General features: G+C 45.8%; 1 protein-coding gene across 2 annotated transcripts in view; it reads left to right on the plus strand.

Moving 5' to 3' along the window:
• Positions 1 to 22123, plus strand: part of BCAS3 (BCAS3 microtubule associated cell migration factor) — a 282873-nt gene that overhangs the window by 251642 nt on the left and 9108 nt on the right. Inside the window, exons 23-24 of one of the 2 annotated variants that reach the window (XM_080357114.1) lie at positions 9846 to 10013; positions 16208 to 16273. In XM_080357114.1, coding sequence (XP_080213240.1) covers positions 9846 to 10013; positions 16208 to 16273 — 234 coding nt within the window. The remainder of the gene's footprint in view (positions 1 to 9845; positions 10014 to 16207; positions 16274 to 22123) is intronic. The other variant, XM_080357115.1, reaches the window with a different exon arrangement.

Genomic DNA, 22123 nt, shown 5'->3' on the forward strand with positions numbered 1-22123 from the left:
CAAGGGCAAAACCTCCTCAATGTGTGCAGAGGAAAACTTGAGACAGCGAGGACGGGTCTGCTGGCTCCTGAGCAGCTGGGTCCTGCCTGGCTGGGCTCAAATCCCCTGGACGAGGTTTGCGAGAAGATCAGACCTTGGTACTACGAGTCTCCAAGTGCTCTGGCCCCGTGCCAGTAGCACACTTAAGCACACTCTTAACTTTCAACATATATATACTACCATTGAAGTCTCTGTAGCTGTTTGCATGCTTAAAATTAAGTATATGCTTAAGCTGGCTTGGGACCAGAGATCTCAGTGCTTTGTAGGTCCGGTCCTTGCTGGAGCTTGGGTAACCAGGTCATGCAACTTGGCATGTGCTTTTCGTGAATTCAGAATTGGGCCAAAAGAGTTTCTCTTCCCAGATTTGGAAGGCTTACAAGGAAACAAGTTGAAGGGTTTTTTGACTTTTTAGTGTTTTCTAAACATAAAATTTCACGTTTTCTTTGTAGTCCTTAAAGAAACGCCTTGTCCTGGTTTTCTTGGAGGGATCCAGAGACTTGGAGTGAGCGATTTCCAAAGGGCCCAGAGCTATGGGAAGGTACCTGGGACCTGCTGCCAGGCAGGGCTCGGTGGCTCTGGAGGTCCCTTTGTGTTTTCTGAGCAGATGTGACACCGCACCGGGTTGTCCTCGGGCAGGATGTTTCTTTCTGGACAGCCCTGGCGCAGACTCGCCCAGTGACCTCGGGTGAGTTACCTAAACCGTGATGTTCCAGCTCTTCAGTGGTGCAAGCGATACAGCTCTTTATATCAGCACCAATCACTTATTTTGCCATGGCTGGGAGTTTGGCTCTCTAGGTGTGTTTTGCAATCTCTCTTCCCCGATCTTGGTCACTTAATTAATAAGTATCAGGAGTTTCCAAACCGGTTCCTGACGTTAATGGTGCTGGATCCTCAGAGCAGCTGCTCAGCTGCCCCGAACACAAACATTTCCATCAGTCTGGTTTAATAACCTGAATCCATCTTGTGCTGTTTGTGAAATATTTTAAAATACTTGTAAAGAGGTTGTGATTACAGCAGGCTGTGCACAGAGCCTTAGATATAACCCTAATAAATTGAATGTTAACACACTGAGATTTGCTACAGAAAGTATCAGAAGCCTCCAAGCTCCTCCCAGACACCCAGAGGGTGCCTCATATTTGCAAGTGAGATTTATTTATCCTGTGTACAAGTACTTCCTAGACAGTAGCTTGGAAGCGATGTGTACATTATCTCATAGTGAGGTAACACTAATAAATTACAAATTAGAGGCCCCGAGTGGGATTAGTGATGCACCTCAGGAAAATATTTTGCTCGCTGTTTATATGTCAGCTGGGTTGTGAAATGGTTCATCTGGAAAAGGTGATATGAGACTAGGGAAATATTTGCTCTTATAATGCATAAAAGTATTTCAATTTGAGTCTGAGCTGGTTGCTGGTGATATATAAAGCAAATTGCTCGTTTCCGGCGCTTCGATGGTCGCTCGGCCCCTTTCCTGCTCATTCTCCTCTGCAAACTTTCTCCTGACCGATAAGAAACAGCCCCTTTATCTCCCCTTGTTTGTGAATGTTACTTATAAAGAAGAACTGACCCAAAGCCCAGCAGAAGTCTGGGATGGGGAAGCGCTCACCCCTCCTTAGGAGCAGGTTTAATACACGATATTCCCTGCAATTCAGCTGCGGAGGATTTGTACCCACAGTGAACTCGGCCTTTCCAAGCATTACACTCTCTATTACACAAGAAAAAGTCTCCTATTACAATTTGAGTGATATATTAGTATATAGCACCGTTCCAATGTTTTTTCAACGCTAAGATTTTTTTAATTCAAGTGAAACAATCAGAATTAAATTCCTTGGCTCAGGCGGTTACCACTAATTCTCCAGCAATATGACAAATCCACACTTGTGTCTCAAAGTGTAACATAAGATCTTAGTTATCCAGAAAACCCCGATGAGTTGTCAGATCTTTCCTTACTTGTGGGTAAATATGAGCCTTTTATAATCCGTTATGTGTCCTTTGTACATGTGTGTGTGTATATATATATATATATGTGCATTTGCACATGCTGTGAGATTGATAATAAGCAAGATAAATCTTGCTGTTTTCTTAAGGGAAGTAGTATATTATTCAAGGCTCTCCAGTGGAATTGGCATATTTCTACCTGGCACAGTGAGCTCGCTAAGGCAGGGAATGCCTGCAAACCTCTCCAAAGAGCCCAGAAATGGCTTGGCATTTCAATAACCATCATTATTTAGCGTCACAGAAATACCAGATGTATCTTTCCTGCATCTTACGCAGCTTTTCCCGCTGAAGCCAATACAAAAGGCTTCAGCGTCGTAAAATCACAGCTTTGCTTCAGATGAGGAGGAAAGCAAAATAAAGACTCATCTAAAAAAGTCTCCACTGAGATTTAATGGAATTCGCTGTGTGTTTAAATTTCCGAGGCATTGTTAAAAATCTCAATGATCATCTTATTGCAAGCTTAACCGAGTCGTAGATCTTCAGAGAGTGGGAAACTCTACAAGGGGAAAAAAAAGTCACTGGATTTTCTAATTTTAACCAGGACTGAGAATTATAAGTATGCGAATACCACAGGAAAACATTTCCAACCTTGCACAAACTAAAAAGTGCTGAAGATCTTTTGCGAATCCTTTTTTAATGAATTTTCCAGACCTAGAGGTTGAAAGAACATCAGGTGAAGTTCCTGGTGTCGCGCAGCCACCCGGCTTGTGCAGGCACCTCTGTTCTTCACACTCCTCTGTTCTTCAGACTCCTCTGTTCTTCGGGACACTCCGCTTTATGTCAGAATTAAATGTAAAGAAACATTAATCTCTAAGGGGGTTTGGGGTTGATCACAGCATTGCTGACTTTTTCCAGGCATTCTGATACAGCAAAGAGTTAAAATACGCAAGAATCTTACTATTCAAGGGGGGAAAACATCTTTTTTCTTGGAAATTAATTTTATTATGAGGGGGTAGCTTGTTTTTAAAATCAGAACAGTATCCAGTTATACTGTAGTTTCCATCTCTTTTTGCTTTTAAACCACTAAATAAATTGCATCCAGTATCGCAAAAAGAGTACAAATACAACTATGTTATTTTTCAACGTGCTGCGTTGCTTGGGCTGTAAACGGCCGCCCCTTCCCCGCGGTGCCTGCAGCAGAGCCCGCGCGCCCCAGCCCCTTCATTACTCTTCAAAGCAAGATGACAAAGTCCTGGCGCTCCTGGTACCGCAAAACCACGGCATAAATTTCCCCGGTGACACCGCACACGGATTTTTTTGCATTTGATCGTTTTGAGTCCTGCTTTGGATGGATGTCACATCCTGCCTCTGGTTTTTAAACCATCCCGTCTCTCTCCCGTGTCCTTTTGCTAACCCCTGCGCTCGGCCGGGGCTGCCGGAGCCCTCGGCGATGCTCGGGGGGCTCTGGGGGGTTTCCTTCAGCTTTCGCCAGCCCGGGGCTCAGCGTCGGGGCCGCGGTGACGCTCGGGTCCCTCGTTTGGTGGCCAGGTGTATTACCAGCGGGCTGGCGTGAAACCGCGGTTCGGATGGCGAATAGCAGTCGCAGGGAGCATTCAAGGGAAAGGCAGGGTTTAATAAATACACTTAATCATTTATATTTTGACCTTAACCCAGGCTCGTACTCAGGCGCAGAGAGCGGAGAGTTGAAAACGTACTTTGTCAAGGCTCCTTTGGCGGATGCCGCGGTAAAACAGGGCAGCCCGCACTGAGGAAAGGCAGATCCTTCAGAAAGGAGAGTAAAAGGTCAGAACTAATCCAAAAGGACAAGCAGTGTATGTCTGTGTGTATATTGGGTTTCACATATGAAATCCAGTCATGATAAATCTGATGGCTTTAGAAACATCTACTTTGATTAATGAAAACATAGTTCCCATAGACCATGGGTTTCATACTTCAAAGTTCTCCTGGATTTAGGACCTTAGGTTTTGCTTATTCATATAACATGCAGGAAACTATTTTTAAATGAATAAGGGAGTTTAAAAAAAAAAAAAAAGGCCCATGTTTCAACATCGGTGGTGCAGATAGACTGGATAATAAGGAGCAAAATTAACAAACAACAGACCTTTTATTATGCATTTTACAATAATGTTTACATTCTTTGCTCTATATTTGTTTTTCCTTGAAAAGATTTATGTATTTATAAAAATATCTCGCTGCTCCAGCTCTGAAAATTGCAGCCTAGCTCTACATTTGAAAGCCTTCACGATGGCTGTGAGCGCTGGCTGTGTTCCTAATCGTCCCAAACGCTTCTCCTGAGCCCGTGGTTAACCCCTTGTGCGGGGCCGGAGGAGACGCTGAGATCGTCCGGCACCGCCGTCATCCTTAACGTGTCCATCCGTGGCCTCGGCTGTCATCCCGAGCCGGGCAGCGGGACCACGCGGCCGCTGCCACATCCGATGTGGGTGATGGTGGCAACCTCCTCCCTGCCCACCAGCCTTCGTCCTCACCGAGCCGCTGGCCACAGGGCTCCCAGGGCCACCCCGCTCCTCCTGTTTGCTTAAAACTCGGTTAGAAATAACGACAAAGGAATAAACAGTATTGTTGTTTACAAGTCCATAGCGCTGAGGGAGGGACACGGGGACCTCTCAGCCTCGCTTCGCCAAAAGTTCAAAGGGATTTGAGTGTTCGTTCCCTGTGGGCCCGGGCACCCCGGCTGAAGTCTCCATTAATTAAATGCACTCACAGGATACAGAGCTGGTGAGTAATGTCCTGTTTATAGCAGAACTGTGAGCGATTCTGGAAAAAAAGAAACTCCGTGGGAGGGAAGATGACAGGGAAAGAGTCACTCGCAAAGGCTGCGGCTCCTGCCGCCGTTTCCAAAGGCAATAATGAGCGTTCACACCTTGATTTAGCGGCCGGACGCGGAGGTGAGCTGTTGCAAATCCCATCAGACCTAAGCGAACGTGCACGTGTTGTGCGGGGGGATCGGGAACACGGGCACGTGTTCCAAAGTCAGATATGGGGCAGGTCGGCGAGATGCCGCTTCCATAAGGCATTTGCACGGGCCAGCAGTGTTCCAAAGGCAGATACGGGGCAGGTGGGCGAGATGCCACTTCCATAAGGCGTTTGCACAGGTCCCGTTCCAGCCCCGAGAGCCGCTGCTCTGCGGCATTCCCCCTGGAGCAACAAACTCATGGCACGGGAGCGAGCTGGCAAAGCCCATAGGAAAGTTCAACCATTAATATTTAAAAGGGGTATGTTACAATTTGACTCACCGCTTTGGGGAAGGAATTTCCATGGGCCAGTTCCTCACACGCCCATGGGGTTCTCGCTCCCGGCTGAGGATTTCTGGGCAGCTCCGTCACGCTCGGGCTGCGGTTACCGGCGTGTCCGGGGCCCAGCGGGTCGGGACTCACTTCAAAGTCCCCTCCGGCTTCCGAAGGGGCCAGAAAAGTCTGGAGGTTGGTGATGGGCAGCCTGGCAGCCTCTTCTCTCCCTCTGAGACCATCTCACTCGCACCCCAGGGTCTGCCGTCCCGGGGGTCGCACCCCATCCCGTTCACCAGAAGGATGCGTCTTTTATCGGTTAAATTTGGCGGGTCATTTCCTCTCCTATTTACTCTGTTATTTTTGCTCACGCGTATGTTGCAATATGCAAGGTGAGGCTCAAAACTGTCAAGCTCTTTAATAGAACCATTACTGTATTTTTGGAGAACTCGCTCTTTTTGATTTACTGTTCCTTAGAAGACAGGAAATGGAGCTACTTGATTTCATATTTTAAACAAAGCCGTCCAGAGGTTTAATGAAAAAAATTTCCCCTGGCTTTCGAATTAAAGGGCTATGGTGAAAGACTTAGCTTAGCTATTTTGACTTAGAAAAATAACACAGCAGAAGCATTAAAATATTTTGTAAAAATACTTTTTACTACTAGAGGTTTCAGAGAAGAAAAGAAGCCGCTCTGGTTTTCTCGGTCATTTGTTATTAGGACTAACTGTGAAATTAAAGGATGTTTCCAAGGTGTGGGATTTTTTTTCCTCCCCCTTTCTGTAGAATTTATTTGCCTTTTATATTAAAAGCCTTGAAACAATCGCGATGCAAAAGACAAATCCTGTGCTTCTAAGTAAGGTAATTTGGTATGAGTAATAACAGAAGCCTTTGCCATTAATAAAACACGAGAAATGTGAAGCAGAAAGATGAGGGGCCTGATTCCGCGTGAGCAAAGGACAGCTCTCGTTGGGCAGCAAATGCCAGTGGAAGGACAGGAATGGGAGATTGGTATCAGGAGAAAATTAAGGTTTTAATGGGAAAATGCTGTCTGTGGAGCAGAATTAGCATGGGGTGTTTGGGGCAGTGTACAGCTAAACACGCTGGAACTGCAAAACAAAGCACTTCCGACCTCGGCGTTCAAGCCAGAATTTCTGCTCGTTCCATTTGGTTTGATTTGGGGTTGGTTTTTATTTGCAGTGCAGGGGATCTGGGATGGTGCTCGGGCATCGCACAAAGGAGGCTGATGGTCTTAATTTCCACCCGGTTTCATCTTCAGTAAATAAGGGGAGAAGGAAACGTTCTGCTGGCTCGAAATCACCGCACGATAGGTGAACTACTGACACATTTCGGCGGTGTGGCAGTGCAGGCCGGGGCGAAGCCGCCTTCTCTCCACCCTTTGGTAATCCTCTGAATCAGCGGGAGCTTTCTCGGCCGCCTCGGTCCTGCGGTTACATTCTGGCTGTGGGTTTAGGGGATTTTGACAGCAGGACACTCCACGGAGGTTTATTTGTAAACTTCTCTCTGGCCGACGATGGGGAATTCGATACGTTATCAGCTGAGATACTGGGATTGAAAAGGGGAGAGCAAGGCAGCCAGGAAGAGATTACAATTTAATAAATAGCAGAGATATGGGGAGCTGCTATCAGTGTACGTTTAATGCCATTAGCTCGGGTGCCGCCGGTAACGACGTACAAAGCACCCAAAGGCTCCTGGGGAGTGACCAGCTCATCTGCCATTTGATGCACTTCACAGAGGAATTTTCCAAGGCGTAAAAATACCCAGGGCTTAATTCTGCCTTGAAAGAGATATTGTACTACTGTCTGGTGATGCAACAGCAAGAAGAATGGGAAGGTCCATGATAATCGGTCTTGTTGATCCTGAAATAGTTTTCTTTCATGTCAAAGAGAGACACAGCCAGGGGTTTATGGTAGGAAAGGACCTACCTGTTCAAGCAATGTCCCATCTTCTGCCATCACACCGCGAGTAACCTCGGTCGCACATCTGTGTGTTGAGCTTTACGTGGAACCGATTTTATCAATGCATATATTGAAATAAGGAGGAATTTGTGGACTCCACGGCAGCACAGAGCAGGTGATGGGACACAGAGCTCTGTCCCCCAGTTCATCACCCCCAGGCAGGGCAGTGAATCACAGCAGGATGCCTGGCCGTGAGTCCCATTGCCAGACATGCGCTCCAGCCACTACAAAGGAGTGAAAAGGGAGGAAAGATAAAACTAGAGCTTTACCAGCCTTACAGGGTTTTTTTCTTACAAGAAAACTTTCTGTGCAGTTAATCCCTCCAACCTGCATTTGCATTAACACTTGCAACCTCACACGTTGCTGCTAAGAAGTTTTGGCAGCTCTTGGCCCTGATTGCGGAGGTAACGCTGCACTTGTCTCCTTTGCTCTCACTCAAGTATCTCAGGAGCCAGAGCCCAGCGCTTTATGAAGTTTCTCCCTGTACACATACGCAGGCGTCTTGGCAGAGCTTCAAAAGCCATTTGCCTTATTATTCATATGTCTGCTTATAGGAGCAGAAATGCTCCCATTTCTCACTTTCAGAATAAGGGCAGACACTAGCGGAGAAGAGATTTCTCATCTCTGGCACAACCCTGCAAACCTGCGGGAGCTTCATCATCTCCCCACGGCCACCCTGGGGTTTTGGGATGCGAGTTTAACAGCCCCCCCGGTAACTCCCTGGTATATGAACAGTCCTATCCGAAAAACCTGAAATACTGGGGTCTTGGAGGGCACAGAGGTCTCAGGGCCAGATGAAACCACAGAGGGATGACTTGAAAAAAGAAGCCTCAAAAGAAGACCAAATGTTGCTTTTCCCTCTGCAGTTAGGATAGCTGACAATAGGGAAATGTTGCAGACTTAAACATCATCAAAGTTACTTTGCCTCCTCACTGCGTTTGTTCAAACAAGCTTCAAGAACCCTTGCTTTAAAACAAATTAGTAGGCTGGAGTAACCTTATAAATCCAAAGACCCATTAGAAGTTGAAATATTTGGTCATTCCTCCTCTCGGTTTAAACTGGGATTCATCCAGAGTTCAAGTGCATGCATCACATAAGAGCCACGGTCCCATTTTGTAGAGGTCCATTTTAGCGTTGATGGTTTTCTAGTGCCAGGAATCTACTCTGCAGCCAGGCGAGGAGATAAATCAAAGCCGTGCGCGCCGATGAAATTCAGGAGCCAGGAGTCACCATTGCAGCCCATATAAATCCCTGCATGCCAGCCCCGGTGCTTTAGTCCGTGCCATTAGAGTTCAAAATTATCTGCCCCTCTTTGCTGATGTATGGATTAACCGGCCGGCCGAGTGTTTACGAACGGTTATCACCCGGTACTTTGGATGTTATCAGAGGAAGGGACGCCTGCCGCGGGGCTTGGTCTCTCACCCTTTCTATTACCACCTGTCAGTGGCGGGGGGTGTGCGGTGAAGCTGTACAGTCACAGACCACAAGTGTAGATAGTTTCTGACGGCTGATCAAAGGGGAAAACCAAAGGCCTGATAACAAGGACGTGTTTCATGTACTTTTAACTTTGAGAAACATTGGCATTTGCATTTTTTCCCCTCGGTAGGCTGGCAGAAACCAGTCACAATAAATGCTGTATATTCAGTTACTGAATAGTTGAGTAAATGGTATGTGCTTGAAGCAACAAAGCATAACTGTAATCTTGTTCCGAGTGGGAATGATTTAAGTAAGCCTGAGCAGAAGACTTGCTCTATAATAAAGTAGAATAATTTTAATTTGTACTTTGAAGTGATCTTGAATTCAGAATCTAATCTTTGCATTCAGCAGAACATCCTACCCCGTTGCGAATGAGGTAATAGCCGCAAGTTAAGGAATTATTTTAAGTATCTTTTGTAGGTACGTGCGCTCCGTCACAATAGCCAGCGTCTTCGGGAAAGCGCTGCTGATGGAAGAGCCTCTGTTAGCTCATGCTTGGCCTAAAATTTCGCAGCGCAGGAACTGAGAAAATGCATAGATATCCCGGACTGCAAGAGGGACTCACTTTTTCCTTGCACAGATGTGCTTCAAACACAAGGCAGAAAGCGAGTCGTCCTTCCCTCATCCGTCTGCCGCGCTGGTGCACTTCTCTGCTCGAGAGCAAGAAAGGGATATTAGCTCCAATTTGTGCCCATTAGCAAAGATGAAATGACTTTTTCTATTGTCCAAGATGAGAGGAGGGGAGAGTGCTCAACAGCAGCCCAGGGAAAGACAAATCAACTTGAAACGTAATTTCTAGTTGTTTAACGCGTAGTTAGTAACATACATCCAGTTTTTTAACATTACGGTTCCTGATTCTGTTGTCATTTCCATCAGTGCCATTATGCTGATTTACTGACTCTCGCTAATGTGAGACCAGAATTGGGTCTGTATTTTTAATTTAATCTTTTTGCTTACAACTGCTCGGTCAAAGCCGTTCGGTACTTACGGCTCTGCTTGCTCCCGCTGTGCTGCTAACACCATTTCCACTCACACGCTAAAACTACCTTCCCAGGACCTCAAAACGCAAAGTGTTCTTTTCTTTCCAATGCAATAAATAACATGTTTGGAAGGAGTTTGGTCCCAAACGTGTCCCGTTTGTTTGTTGAAGGTGCCTTCGACCGGAGCGTGACCTTGCTGGAGGTGTGCGGGAGCTGGCCCGAGAACTTCGGCCTCCGCCACATGGCGTCCATGGAGCCCAGCGAGGAGGGCCTGCGGGAGCGCCTGGCCGACGCGATGTGCGAGTCTCCCAGCAGGGACATAGTGGGCTCAGGAACAGGTACAAAGAAGAGGTGTGATCAGAGATCACGTACATCTCACCCAATGGTGATTTTTTTTTTTTAATTTTGTTTTGTTTTGTTTAAGTTTTGCTTTTCCTTTTCTCTGCACGCTCCCTCTCTGACTAGCTGACTTTTTACATAGCGCGAGATAAGCCCGGTATAAAAAGAAAATATTGGTAGATCACATAAACATCATCTGAGAGGCTTAAGGTAACCTGAAGAAGAATAGTGGTGCTTGGAGCTTTCTTACATGTAGCTGTGACAAGGGCTCTCCTCCCAGCTCGGGAGCACCCGAGTCTCAGTGCAGATCGCTGCCCTTGCCCAAACAATGTCATAATCACACACATCCTCATTCTGTGTCCTGGATAGAGCCCCTGCGAAGCGCTGGTTCTGTAATCCAAATTAATCCATCTTCATCAGCGTCCATTATATTGATAAATTATCTCATCTAAGTAAATGGAATGGCACGTCAGAGATTATGCTGCTCAGAAGGGGCCCAGCGGTAGGAGATGCTCAGAAATGTTAAAGCACAGTTATTGTGGTTTTATTATCTCCATTAATTTCGACTTGTTGGAAAAAACGCCCTCCAGTAAAAGGACTAGGCCCGTCTTTGTACCATTTGTGTTGTGACCAGCAGCTGATAGTGACGGTGGCTTCAAACCTCAGCTGCCAGCTCGCTTGTCACTCTGCTGGCAGCTCGCCTGGGAAGGAGAAAGGGGACAAGCTCCAGCAGAGACGTGTGGATGTGCCAAGCCATGGCCATCCCAGGAGGCTGTGGAGAGCAGGAGCTGGCTCTTCTTTTTGCTGTTGCCCTCACGTGTTGCCGAGGGGTTCATGCTGCCCTGGGCTCTCCCTGCTCTGCTCCAGCTGCAGATTTAAGCCCTTGTCTGTAGGTACAAATAGCAATAACCAAGCTGCTGAGTGGTGCAGAAACCCCCTTCATAGCCCAGCTTGTCACCTTTCAAACCATCTTTCATCTACTTGAAAAAGGTGGAGTCTCAAGACAGTTTGAGATTTGGTATTAGCAGAAGGAGTTGGTCAAACACTAAGTATGGGTCTCAGTTACAGATCTGGTGCAAATTCTCCCCAGCTTGTTGCCTTGGCTGAGGCACTGAAGGTGCCCGTGACTCCAGTGCTCCATCTCTGCGAGGAAAATGGAGATGCCTCACATTGCTGGTGTGGAGTTTAATCAGCTCATGTCTATGAAGGGCTGTGAAGGTGGAAAAACAGGCTGTGAAAATGGACAAAGGCACCTGTTTCAACCCTTGTTGACCCATACAGAGTGAACTTTGGGATGGTATCCCCTTCATTAGGGGAAAGGTGAGGGGAATACCTTCCCTGAAAGCTAAAGCCAGGTGTGCCAGGTTAATGTGGCTGACTGCCCCGGGGACTCGACATTGTATTACATTCTAAACCAAGAACTTTGTCGGAGCCAGCAGTCTTTATTTTCCTTCCATTTTCACCCAACCCAGCTGATAGCAGTGAGTGCCAGCTGCTTTGCCCTAAGATTAGGCTCACAGTGCTGCAGGTGTGAAGACAGAAAGGAACTGTTTATAGAGATGCTATCACTGAGCTAAAATTCATCCAGAGAGATTTCTCCCTGCTTTTTGCTCCAGACACATAAATCTTCAAAGTGAGTGTAAGACAGATGCCATCTCAAAGCAGCAAATGTAAGCAGCAACAGTGAGCAGCATGAGTATTAACTCACCCCATCCCACTACCTTCCTCTCTCTGGCATTTTACTCTGTGTTTTCCTGCCTGTCGTGGGATTCTCTCTATCACTAACACGCTTTATTCTCGGGATTTGGGCATGTGGTGACTCAGTGCAGCAGAGAGAACCTGGTGATAAGGCTGTGAACTCCCCTGCCCTTTCCACTTCCAGCCCCTAACAGCTCTTGAGCTGTTCCTCTTACCAGATGGCCATAAAAAGTCCTCTCCTGCTCCGAGGATACCTGGAAAACTGCTCTTGCCTGGGGAGTTCACGGCGCGGGGCTGCCCGCAGCCATTTGTCAGGCTGGGGAGCACGGTAAAGTGCTGGCGTCTGTCTGCTGGTTAATAAACGAGCGTGGAAAGATAAATTTGGAGGTACATTACCCCTGCTTCAAAGAAAAGAGGTGTCTTTGTTGGCTCGTAATAAGTAGGATAGTTTTCACTTCCCCCAAACCACAGACATCTTAACAAAACTAGGCTGAGCTGAATTATCTTTGACTAATGTTCAGCTTTCTAGCCCAGCTCTTCCTTGCTTGGATTCTCTTCTGCCTACTCACCTCAATGAAATGATAGCAAAGAGTTCAGCAAAGGATACCATAAATTTGCCTGTTGTGGGTTGATTTATGTATTGGTACTGGTTCCAAAGATGGGGTTTATGTTTCTGCAGTAGACTCAAAATTTTGGAAGTTATAAACCTTCTTCTAATAATCCTAAAATGACTTATTTTAACTTATGCATGCCTTTATGTTACGTGTGCCTTGAGCTGCTGCTTGCGCTCTTTGGATTCTCTTCAGTCCTTAAATACATTTTACAGGGATTTAATGAAACTTGCAAAGTCTTGTTTGAATTGAAACACAAATTAATGAACATTTCTAACTCTGAATGTAACGATACGTGCATGTGCGGTGCTCAGGTCCGCTGCGTGAACAAGACAAAATGGGCAATGGGGTGGACAGTGAGACTTTATCAAGTGCTCAACTGGTCCTGACATGCACTTAATGGCAAGAGATAAATAGATTCTTTTAATGCCTTAACTGTTAGGACATAGCTGACACGTAGATTTATTTAGTAATCAGGGCTGATATGGTGCGGTAGTGGGGGGAACGTGTGCTCATGGCACACAGACCACTTTGGGGAGGAGATATTCCCAGTGTCTTTGTTTCTTACCCACCCCATTGCGTTGCAAATCAGGGTCAGCAACACCTCACAGGTATAACCAAAGGCTGGTTATACAGGAAACACCAAACTGGTGGATGCTAAAAACATGAGGAATAATCCAGCATTCCTAAGGAAGGGGAGTTAGATGGCCTGACAGGTCTTTTCCATCTCTGACTGGTTGCCAAGGGCTGTTGGACAGTGGATGGGAGAAGAACCAGATCTGGAAAATGACCCCCCAAAAAATCTACTTTCCTTGTGACCTAAATGATAACTCCAGTCATCCAGCTAGTTGACTTGATTGGGAAACCAGCTTTTCTCCTTGTTATCCAATTATCCAGACGACCCATGTCTGTCTTAAGTGGAGTCTGCTGTACATAAGCTGTCAGCCTAGATACACATTTAATTCCAAAGAAGGCGTAAATTGGCAAAGATGCAAAAAGATATTTTTGCTGTTTCAGTTTCTGTCAAAAATAAGTTCTACTCACAAAATATTAGTGGTCAGTGACCTCTTTTGCTTGTAAAGCTTTGTTTTCAAGCAGCTACAATATTTACATTTGCAGTATAGTTTCTGAGTATGTGCTGGAGCTTCACATTGCGTTCTCAAACCATTAAAAATAAAAGAAGCAGCTAATATTGTGATTTATGAAACTGCTTCCTGGAGACAGATCTCTCTGACCATATTCCACTCAAACTGGACATGCAGAAATTGCCAGACCAGACTAGAAATCCTTCCATCCAAAAATACTGTAATCAGTAAATCCTCTGATGAATGCGTTCCTTTGACAAGTACATTTCGTAAGCTTTCAAATGCAGTTTGGTCATCTCTAGGCATAATATTGAAAATTAGTTTATAATAGGGGACCAAGCCTTCGGCAGTCTGAGCGACAGCTTGTTTTCTGGAATGATGCAGCTCCACATCTGCAGCACCAGGAAAGACCTTCCCAGCGCTGGGTTCATCCCAGCTTCTTCTCCCTCCCTTGACCTGGGTCAAAGCTTTGCCTGGATGATAAATCTCAGCACAGCTTCAGGCTCAACTTGCACATGATTTACCAAATCAAAACCCGTTCTCTACATCTCCTTGGGTTTATTCATCTAAAGCACATAGCACAGGGACAGAAGGGTAGAGCTCTTCTTCAGGAGACTAACACAACAGGCTTCCAAGAGAGAACTGTCCATGTATAAAATAAGTAAGTGTTCATCACTACTCAGGTCATTTTGCCATATGCGGTTCCCGTCCGTGCCCGTTTGCTGCGTCTTCTCTCTGACAACTTGTTTGGCTGCCTCAATGTTGAACTTATATTTGTATCTAATATATTTTGACCAAACATACCCAAATCCACGTTGCTGCAACATTTTACAGGTGGCAGAACTGTTCTGTGGGCATACAAGAGTAGAATTGCTTTTTGTGGGCATTTAGCCTGTTTTTTTTTAATAGATTCAGCGTGAAATCCAGTACCCTATGATGGCTCAGTTTACACTGCAGTTTATGGAGCAAAGTAGCTTTTTTCTCTGCCTGTCCTGCCTCAGGAACACATGTGAACTTGCAGTGAGAGCCCATGTTAAAAACTGAAGAGCACCCTCCAAATTTAGCATCTTAGAACTATTGCTATAGGTCCGGACAGGGAAGGATGCAAGTGTGGCACTACCATGATCAATACAACCCGCAAGGTTTGAAGAATTTAAAGCAAGGTGTTTAAAGCCCGTTATACAATTCCAGTTTAAAAACAAAACCAAACAATTTATGGCTAATTTTCCTCCAAAACTCCTGGTCTGTGAGCTACACCCGCAGAAAGCCAGTGGCACAGCGGGGAGGCGCAAACGCCGCAGAGCGCCCTGCGCCAGGCCTGCAGAAGAAACCGTCTGGATTCCTTCCAAATTTCGTGAACAAACTCATAATGCGATGAAGGAAGCTCCTATGTTGAAGCAAACTCTTTAACCTGATTAATGGGATGTAAATAAGTGGAGCTAATTAGATGTGCTGTTAGGGAATAGCCCGTACGAATCCCGCGATGCCATTGGGATCCTGGTCCCCAGCTGAAGCCTGGTTGCACCAGCCTGAGCCTAACTCGAGATCCTGGTCCCCAGCTGAAGCCATCTGGTTGGACCAGCCTGAGCATAACTCGGGTCTTGACACCCTTGAGCTTTGCAGGGGGATGTTTTTGAAATCTTGATGTGAGATTTGTGGTTTGGAGAAGGGAAGTCGCCGGTTTCCCGGTGTGCCAGAGGGAGGAGGGCGAGCTGCTGCCCCCAGCCCCATGTGAGTAGCATCAGTCCCGGGGTTCTTCCAAAAGAGGAGATGCCTGTGTGCACAGAGGAGCAGCCACCTGCACACAGATGTACCTGTACATTTGGTTTCAGGAGTAGGATTAGCCCTGCATAGAGTCAGAGCTCAGATCGGTACCTCTCCATCCCTTCCTTACTTCTTTCCTTTCTCTTCCTTTCAATTTTTCCAAGACAACTTTTCCTCTCCTTGTCCTCAGTTGGTCTTAATCCTAACTTGGACGTGGGATATAGGAACCCAGGAACACACAGCAATCGATTTTCCCCCTGCTGAGCATTTCGGCAAAGAGATTTCTGCATAGGTTCGATGCAAAATCAGCTTGGGCAGCAAACACACGGGCCTATCAAATAACATTGATGCTAAAAGCAGCCTTTAAACATTCAGAATATTCATCCCAGGGTCAGAGATTAAATTACCCCCCTCAAATAAGTCTAAGAGCTCAGTGCAGTTCTTCCTACAAAAGGTTTATTTGGATGAGACTCTTTTAAAAGGAACGAAAATTCGGGGCTCACTTTTGAAAGCGCTGGAGAAGACGAGCAGCATTTGCATTGCACACATTTTAACGTGGTTTTATGAGTTATTTCTCAAGTACAACATGCAACAACGGTGCAGCTGCCCCATGCGGGACATCAGGGGCTTCAGCGTGGGCTTGTCCTGCCGGAGCAGCCCCATCCCGCAGCCACCAAGGCCGTTGTCCCCTCCCAACCATTGCCCAGTCTCCAGATCCCCCTCGTCACCAGCCCCGGGACGGGTTTAGTGGAATTTCTTCCAGGTTGTCCATTATTTAAGGGGTAAGGGTTGGGGGGATGAATGCTGATACCACAAATGGTTCTGATGTGAGTTCAGGTTTATTGCTGTTTGTAGAAAACAAATCTGATGTGTCTGAAGGGAGCACTGATACTATAAGACAACGCTGATTTTCTGCCATTTGATAACAAGTTGATCAACTGCATTTTCTTATTATCAATTATGGTGTGGGGAGATTCCTTTTCTTTCTCTTATTCTTAAATCAATTTTTTAAGAAATATTTTATTTTTGATACAGACACAGCCGGTGAAGTAGCAGTAAAAAACATCACCACAAAGAGGCACATGGCTTTGAAATGTTTTGGTATGTAACATAACTGTATTGTTATCAGGTCTTAACTTTTGCGCAAAGAATATTTCTCCTTGTTGTACAAGCAAACCCTCTGTCAGCTCGCAAAGGTTTACTTACCTACGTAACGTGGTTGTAGGGGAGCAAAACGAAAAATATCTCAGTGTCTCAAATCATTTCACAAATGACATTGTTCTATTTCTCTCCTTAAACGAACAAGAGTTTCTTTGATTTTTTTTTTAAGTCAAATTTAGGATTCTGCTGTTCAGAGCAGAGAGGTCACAAGGCCCTAATGTATTTAGCATTGACTGCCCTCTCTTGTAGTGCGTCTATTAGTCAGTAATTTGATTTGTACCTATTCATTTGCAGTCCCTGCAGGAGCTCTGAGCTGGCCCCAAGTATAATTGGTGCTGTCTCTATTTTTACATCATTAGATTAGCCCCGACTCCTGGCCACTTGTTGTCTGCGCTTGTCTGTCCATTTATACAACCTAATGTAACACAAAATTCATTACTGATCACATTACTTTCAACTCTGAAGCCAGCTTTGTGATAAACATTTTGTTAACCCTTTCTTGCCAGCAGACAGACCTGGGGGATAAATGCACTTTCCCTTTGCAGGAAAATCAATATCATAATAAAACAAAGTGCAGTCACATTTCTAGATTTGTCATTCCTCCTGGAGAAAGAGATGGGGAGAAACATATAGGAGATGACTAAATGATGTCTGCATCCAGGCATCTCGCGCTGCTGGATATGAAATGAGCTCAGCGGTGTCCTTTCCACTAGAATATAAAGAAGTGACACAAGATAAGGCCAGCACTCAATTTAAAACTTAATTTCTTACTCATTGTTCTGCAAGTGTTTTAGCTCTTTTGTGCAGGCTGTAATCAGGTTATGACATTATTGGAACTGGACGTTTTTCTTCCAGTGCTTTGTCTCAAAGTAGTTAACAGAGAAACAATTCCCTTTCTCCTTAGAGATTTGTTGTTGAGTTGGGGTTTGTTTTGCTTTGCTTTGCTTTGTGGGTTTTCTTCCTAATGATTAAGCAAATTAATTATCCTAGTGCAATGCTCCAGTATTTCACAGGAGAGTGTAAAGCTGCCCTCTGTCTAGCTTGGCTTTGCTCACATTCGACTGTTTTGCTGATTACCTCCTAAAGCGTTAAACTTTTTGCATCACTGAGCCTTCTGCTATTGATTTCAAGGGGAACAAGCGGAAAGCCACAGCAGGTATTCGTTCAGGCCTGATTCTGCAAAGGGCTGAGCATCCTTACAGCTCCGCTTGCAGCATCATGCCCACGAGGTGATGCTTGCTACTCAAAGAAATGTATTTTGGTGCATGCAAAAGCTGTTGATTTTTAGCAGTTTTCTAAATTCATTTTCTTGTTTGTGCAGCTTGGCTTGGAAATCTGTTATTTTGGGTTTTCTAAATATTTAGAAATGTTTCTCAGTGTTTATTAAATCTTCCATTTAAAAGGCTGAGTTCTGAAGCCTGCCCCACACCGAGCGGTCCCACACTGACCAGGGCGCAGGAGACTTGGAGACTACAGGATTTTTCCATCCCTAGTTTTCTATAATTACCTTGTTATTCCTTTTAGGAGCCTTTGCGTGGTATTTTTATGTAGGATATGACTTAAGGCAAGCATATCTCTCTTAGTAAGTATAAGAGCCCTCGCCTCCCAGCATTTGAACCAGGACTGGTATTTTTACAGCTGTTTTGTGAGCCAAAACTTGTTGCAGCTGCTGAGGTGGTGGCAGAATAAAGACAAGACAGTTCCTCTCCCTCCTCCCCAGCCCGGCAGCCCCAGAGAGCCTTTCGGTGTTTTACGAGAGTGATTGTAGATGTGTGCAGCTTTGGCTGGCGGTTGCTCCTAAAGCCTGGCTTGGCTGCTCAGTCTCAGCTCCAGCTTTGCCGTCCAAGCACTGGGGAGGCCAGAGCACCCTGAAATGCCCAGACAGCCTTATGGGACTCCTGGGACCCGCAGGGTAAGGACAAACGGCAGCACAGGGCACCACGTGCCACCAGCCTGGGTCCTGCTGTTGGGGTTCGTTCTGCTGACATGCTGCTCCCATCTCTGCTTGCCCTCTAGTGCAGATCTCCTGCGCATCTTGCATCGACTCTTTGGAAGTTTGAGCCTTTCGTTATCTTATAATGACGTGCGGCCAATTTGCCAGCTCCAATTCCTGCCCGTGCAGAGCAATAACATCGCACTGATGGCGAGGGTGTTTACCACTCCCTGGGTTGTGAAAGGGTGATGGCCCAAGTCGTTGCAAAGCTCTTATAAACTACGCATTGCTCTCACCAGGGGAGAAGAGGCTGTAGAATGGAAACTCATTTATGCAATAAATTGTTAAGCAGTCAACCTGTTAAATGGACCCTTCTTGTTAGAGAGGTACGACGAGGTATGAGCCACCAAACAGCAAAATAGGCGTTTACACAGCAAAACCCCCAGCAAGAAATGGAAGGTCAAAAGCTAAAACAATGAAAACGTTCCAGTGTGAGCAAACCCTCTGGCCATGCAGCTCCCGGAACCTTGGATGGGCCCCCAAAGCGCCTCCTCCGCCAGTTCCAAGGGTCTTCTCCCACCCGTTTGGGTGCCCTATCATTTCCCATCATGGTACTGCAGTTTGCAGCCCTGCTATCATCTCTCATCACCCCCGTGCGTTTCTCTAAGAGAATATCAGACAAATAGTAACCTGATTTTTCTGATAATCTAGCCTTGCTATCCACGGTGGAGTCTACGAGTATCGGGGCTTGGGGCCATATCCTCGCTGAGCGGTGATGTGGTTCACTAGCTGGTGCTTGTAGTGTGTCTGGTGGAGATGGTCGGGGAGAGAGGGCAAGGGGAGAAAACAAAACCAAACAATACACAGGGAATTTGGGCTGGGGAAGGATCTTCCTGATGGATGAGGAGGGAGAATCCCTGGATTCCCCAGGTCCCCAGCAATGCCGGGAATGGTTCGTTCTCCTTGAGGTATATATTGTAATTTGTGGTATGAAAAGATCAGCTTTTCTTCCATTTCTAGCCTGCTGTCTCCCCACCATGGATAATATATAAAACAGTAGACTTTTATTCATTAACATTTATGGGAAAATGTTAATATTAAACTGTAAGTGAAAAGCCCTATCTTATTGAATTCTTCTGCTGTGTTATTGGGAGCCTAATTACATTTTGCATTTAAATAAAAACCAGATGACGTTCAGAACGGTCAGGCAAGCATTCTGTAAGTGAGAATTTATCTTGCGATCTGGGTAAACAATGTCTCATCATTTAACAGTTATTATAAATAATGGGTTTTTAAGCACTTTGCTGGGAGTTCATATTGGCTCCACGCGGGTTGCACTGAGGGAGAGAGAATTGCAGTGACATCTTCCAGGCATCCGGTGAGGAGGAATCATATCCTGAGCGAGCTTCTCAAGCTGCAGCAGTTTTCATCCTCCTCTGTTATTGTTGCTCAATGTGCACAATCGGCTGACAAAAAAGAAGAAGAAAACTAAGAAAAATGGCCAATCTGTTGGCAGCACTTTGCAAATGGAGAAACCATCTATGCCGCTGCCCCAGCAGAAGGGGAGGGTGTTGAGAGCCCCTGCAGAGGTTCACCAAGTGCTTGAAGCTGCTAAGGGCATATTCTTTCTGTCAAAATAGTGTTGTGTATTCACAATGCATTAAAAAGGTGTTGAGGCAAAACATAAAGACAAAAAGATAACAGGCAGGCTGCTTTTTCCTGTGTCTCTGCTCGTGCCCTCTTAGATGGCATCACCAGTTACATGCTTGCGATGCGGGAGCTAGTTTAGAAAAGGAACAAAACTTCTGAAAAATGTAAATAGCTTTTTCCTCACTTCTACTGTGTACATTCTGTGTTTCATTCCTGTCGCTTCGGACGGGACCGCGGTGCTTTCGTCGCAGTATCTGGCTTTTCGTCCTCGCTCTGTGTTCCTCAGACATGGTTGGGACTCTCCGCAGTGTCTCCAGGGCATGTCCTGTCCCAGCACCCCAGGAGAAAGGAATTACCTTTCCATGCAGACAGAAAGAGGTGGTAAGGGGGTGAGGTTTTTAAGGAGCCATTTGGTGCTGTGGAAAGATCCAGATTTTGGGAGGGCCTGGTGCCGGTGGCTGGCGTGTCATCTTCTGACACGCCGGGAAGCCACCCACCCTGTCAAATGGCTGTTAGGACATAAACTGTTTACTGCCTTGTCCTATGAGAGGCATTTTATCCTGTTTTCCAAGAGGACCCCCACAGCTAAAATACCGTCTTTTTTTATTTATTTTTTGTATTTATTTGTTATTTCCGTGGTCAGTGACTGTCTCAGTATCTGCCCAACTCACGAACCCTGTGTTTACATCAAAAGCTGGTGCTGTTGTGAAAGACAAAGGGTCAGTATCGCTTCTCCAACCCTTCCCAAAGATGTTTTTCTGGGAAGGCCACAGTTAGGAAGGTGCTGGCAAGGTCAGGAACCCCTGCACTCTGCTATTATATCGTGCTGGTATTGTGTTGTCTCTTTGGTTTATCTTTTGGAAATGCGCCTGGTCACCCATCAAAATGTGAGGGAAAGGAACCCAACATGAAGAGCAGGTAGTTATGTAACTTCACCGCCAGATGCCCAAGCACAAGGCAGAATCAGCACAGCTTGAGATGATTTAAATGGCCTTTTGTGTGGGATGTGGCCAGAGGAATTGGTGTGCCAGCAGGTCTTTTAGGTTTCACACCAGAGTTATCCTCCGCCACGCACCCATCCACCCTCATTCGCACATTTGACAGTGCTTGTAAGACTGGAACTAAGGAGGCAAAGTACATTGGAATCAATACTTGGAATAGTTTTTAAAATATGCCTTTTCACAAGTGAAAATGTCCAGCTGACTTTTTTTCAGCTGCTTTCTGGTTTCATGAGAACGCATGCGAACTGCTGTGCTGAACGTCTCCATTAGCGACGGGCCGAATTAAGCTTCCGATGTCATTTTTATCGAGGCTCTTTCGTATTTATGTCTCACATCAGAATTTGGAGCTATATAAATAAGACAGAGTGTATTAAGAGCCTCAAGCAATCCTGCAAGAGAGCGAGCCCACAAGGTTGGCCTGTTGTTTTTCCAGGCTCGGTTAATACTCAGTCTAGGTAGGGACGTGATTTTAAGAGTATTACTGCGAGCTTTGAGTGCTTCGTAAAATTAGGTCTGTGTTTAGAAAATTGGTCTGCTTGCAGCAGCAATGTCAACATAATCTGTAAAATAACTGACTAAATAGGCCAAATAAGTTGCATTTGGAACTAGGATTATTTGGATGGGTTTGGAGTTTCTCAGCGACACTAAAACCAGCGCTGGGGAAATGAAAGGAGGAGGCTTCTGCTCCTTGGATTCCCACCTGAACCTTTCAGCTCTGGGAGCCTTGAACTATTTAGATGAGCAGACGAGGCTGAGTCTGTGGTGACATCATTTCATGAGCTTCAACCAAACTCCTCTGATTTGGACCAGCTGAGGATCTGCTCCCCCCCAAACTTTTAACTTTTCCTTTGAATCGAACCCAAATTCCAGTCCGGTCTCGCATCCTCCTCAGCATCAATCCGCAGCGGGGAGACAGCCCAGAGCCTCTCAGTAGCTTTCCTCACCGGCCCGAAAGGCCACTTTGTCTCAGAAGTACTAGAAGTTGTGCCAGAATTACTTTGCTTTGTAATATTATACTTTCAAAATGAACTCGGCAATACATTTGTGTCAGAAACACATAGTGCACATGTGCAAGATGCATCCTCCGAGCGCAGTTGTCCTACTCCAGGGCTGCCTCGTCTTCCTCCCTGAGGGTTATTGAGGCCAAATAACTGAGGTAGCTTCACCAGACATGAAAGAAACTGCTGAGATTTAGAAGGTCAAGCA

Source organism: Nesoenas mayeri (assembly GCF_963082525.1).
Source record: "Nesoenas mayeri genome assembly, chromosome: 20".
Classification (NCBI taxonomy): domain Eukaryota; kingdom Metazoa; phylum Chordata; class Aves; order Columbiformes; family Columbidae; genus Nesoenas; species Nesoenas mayeri.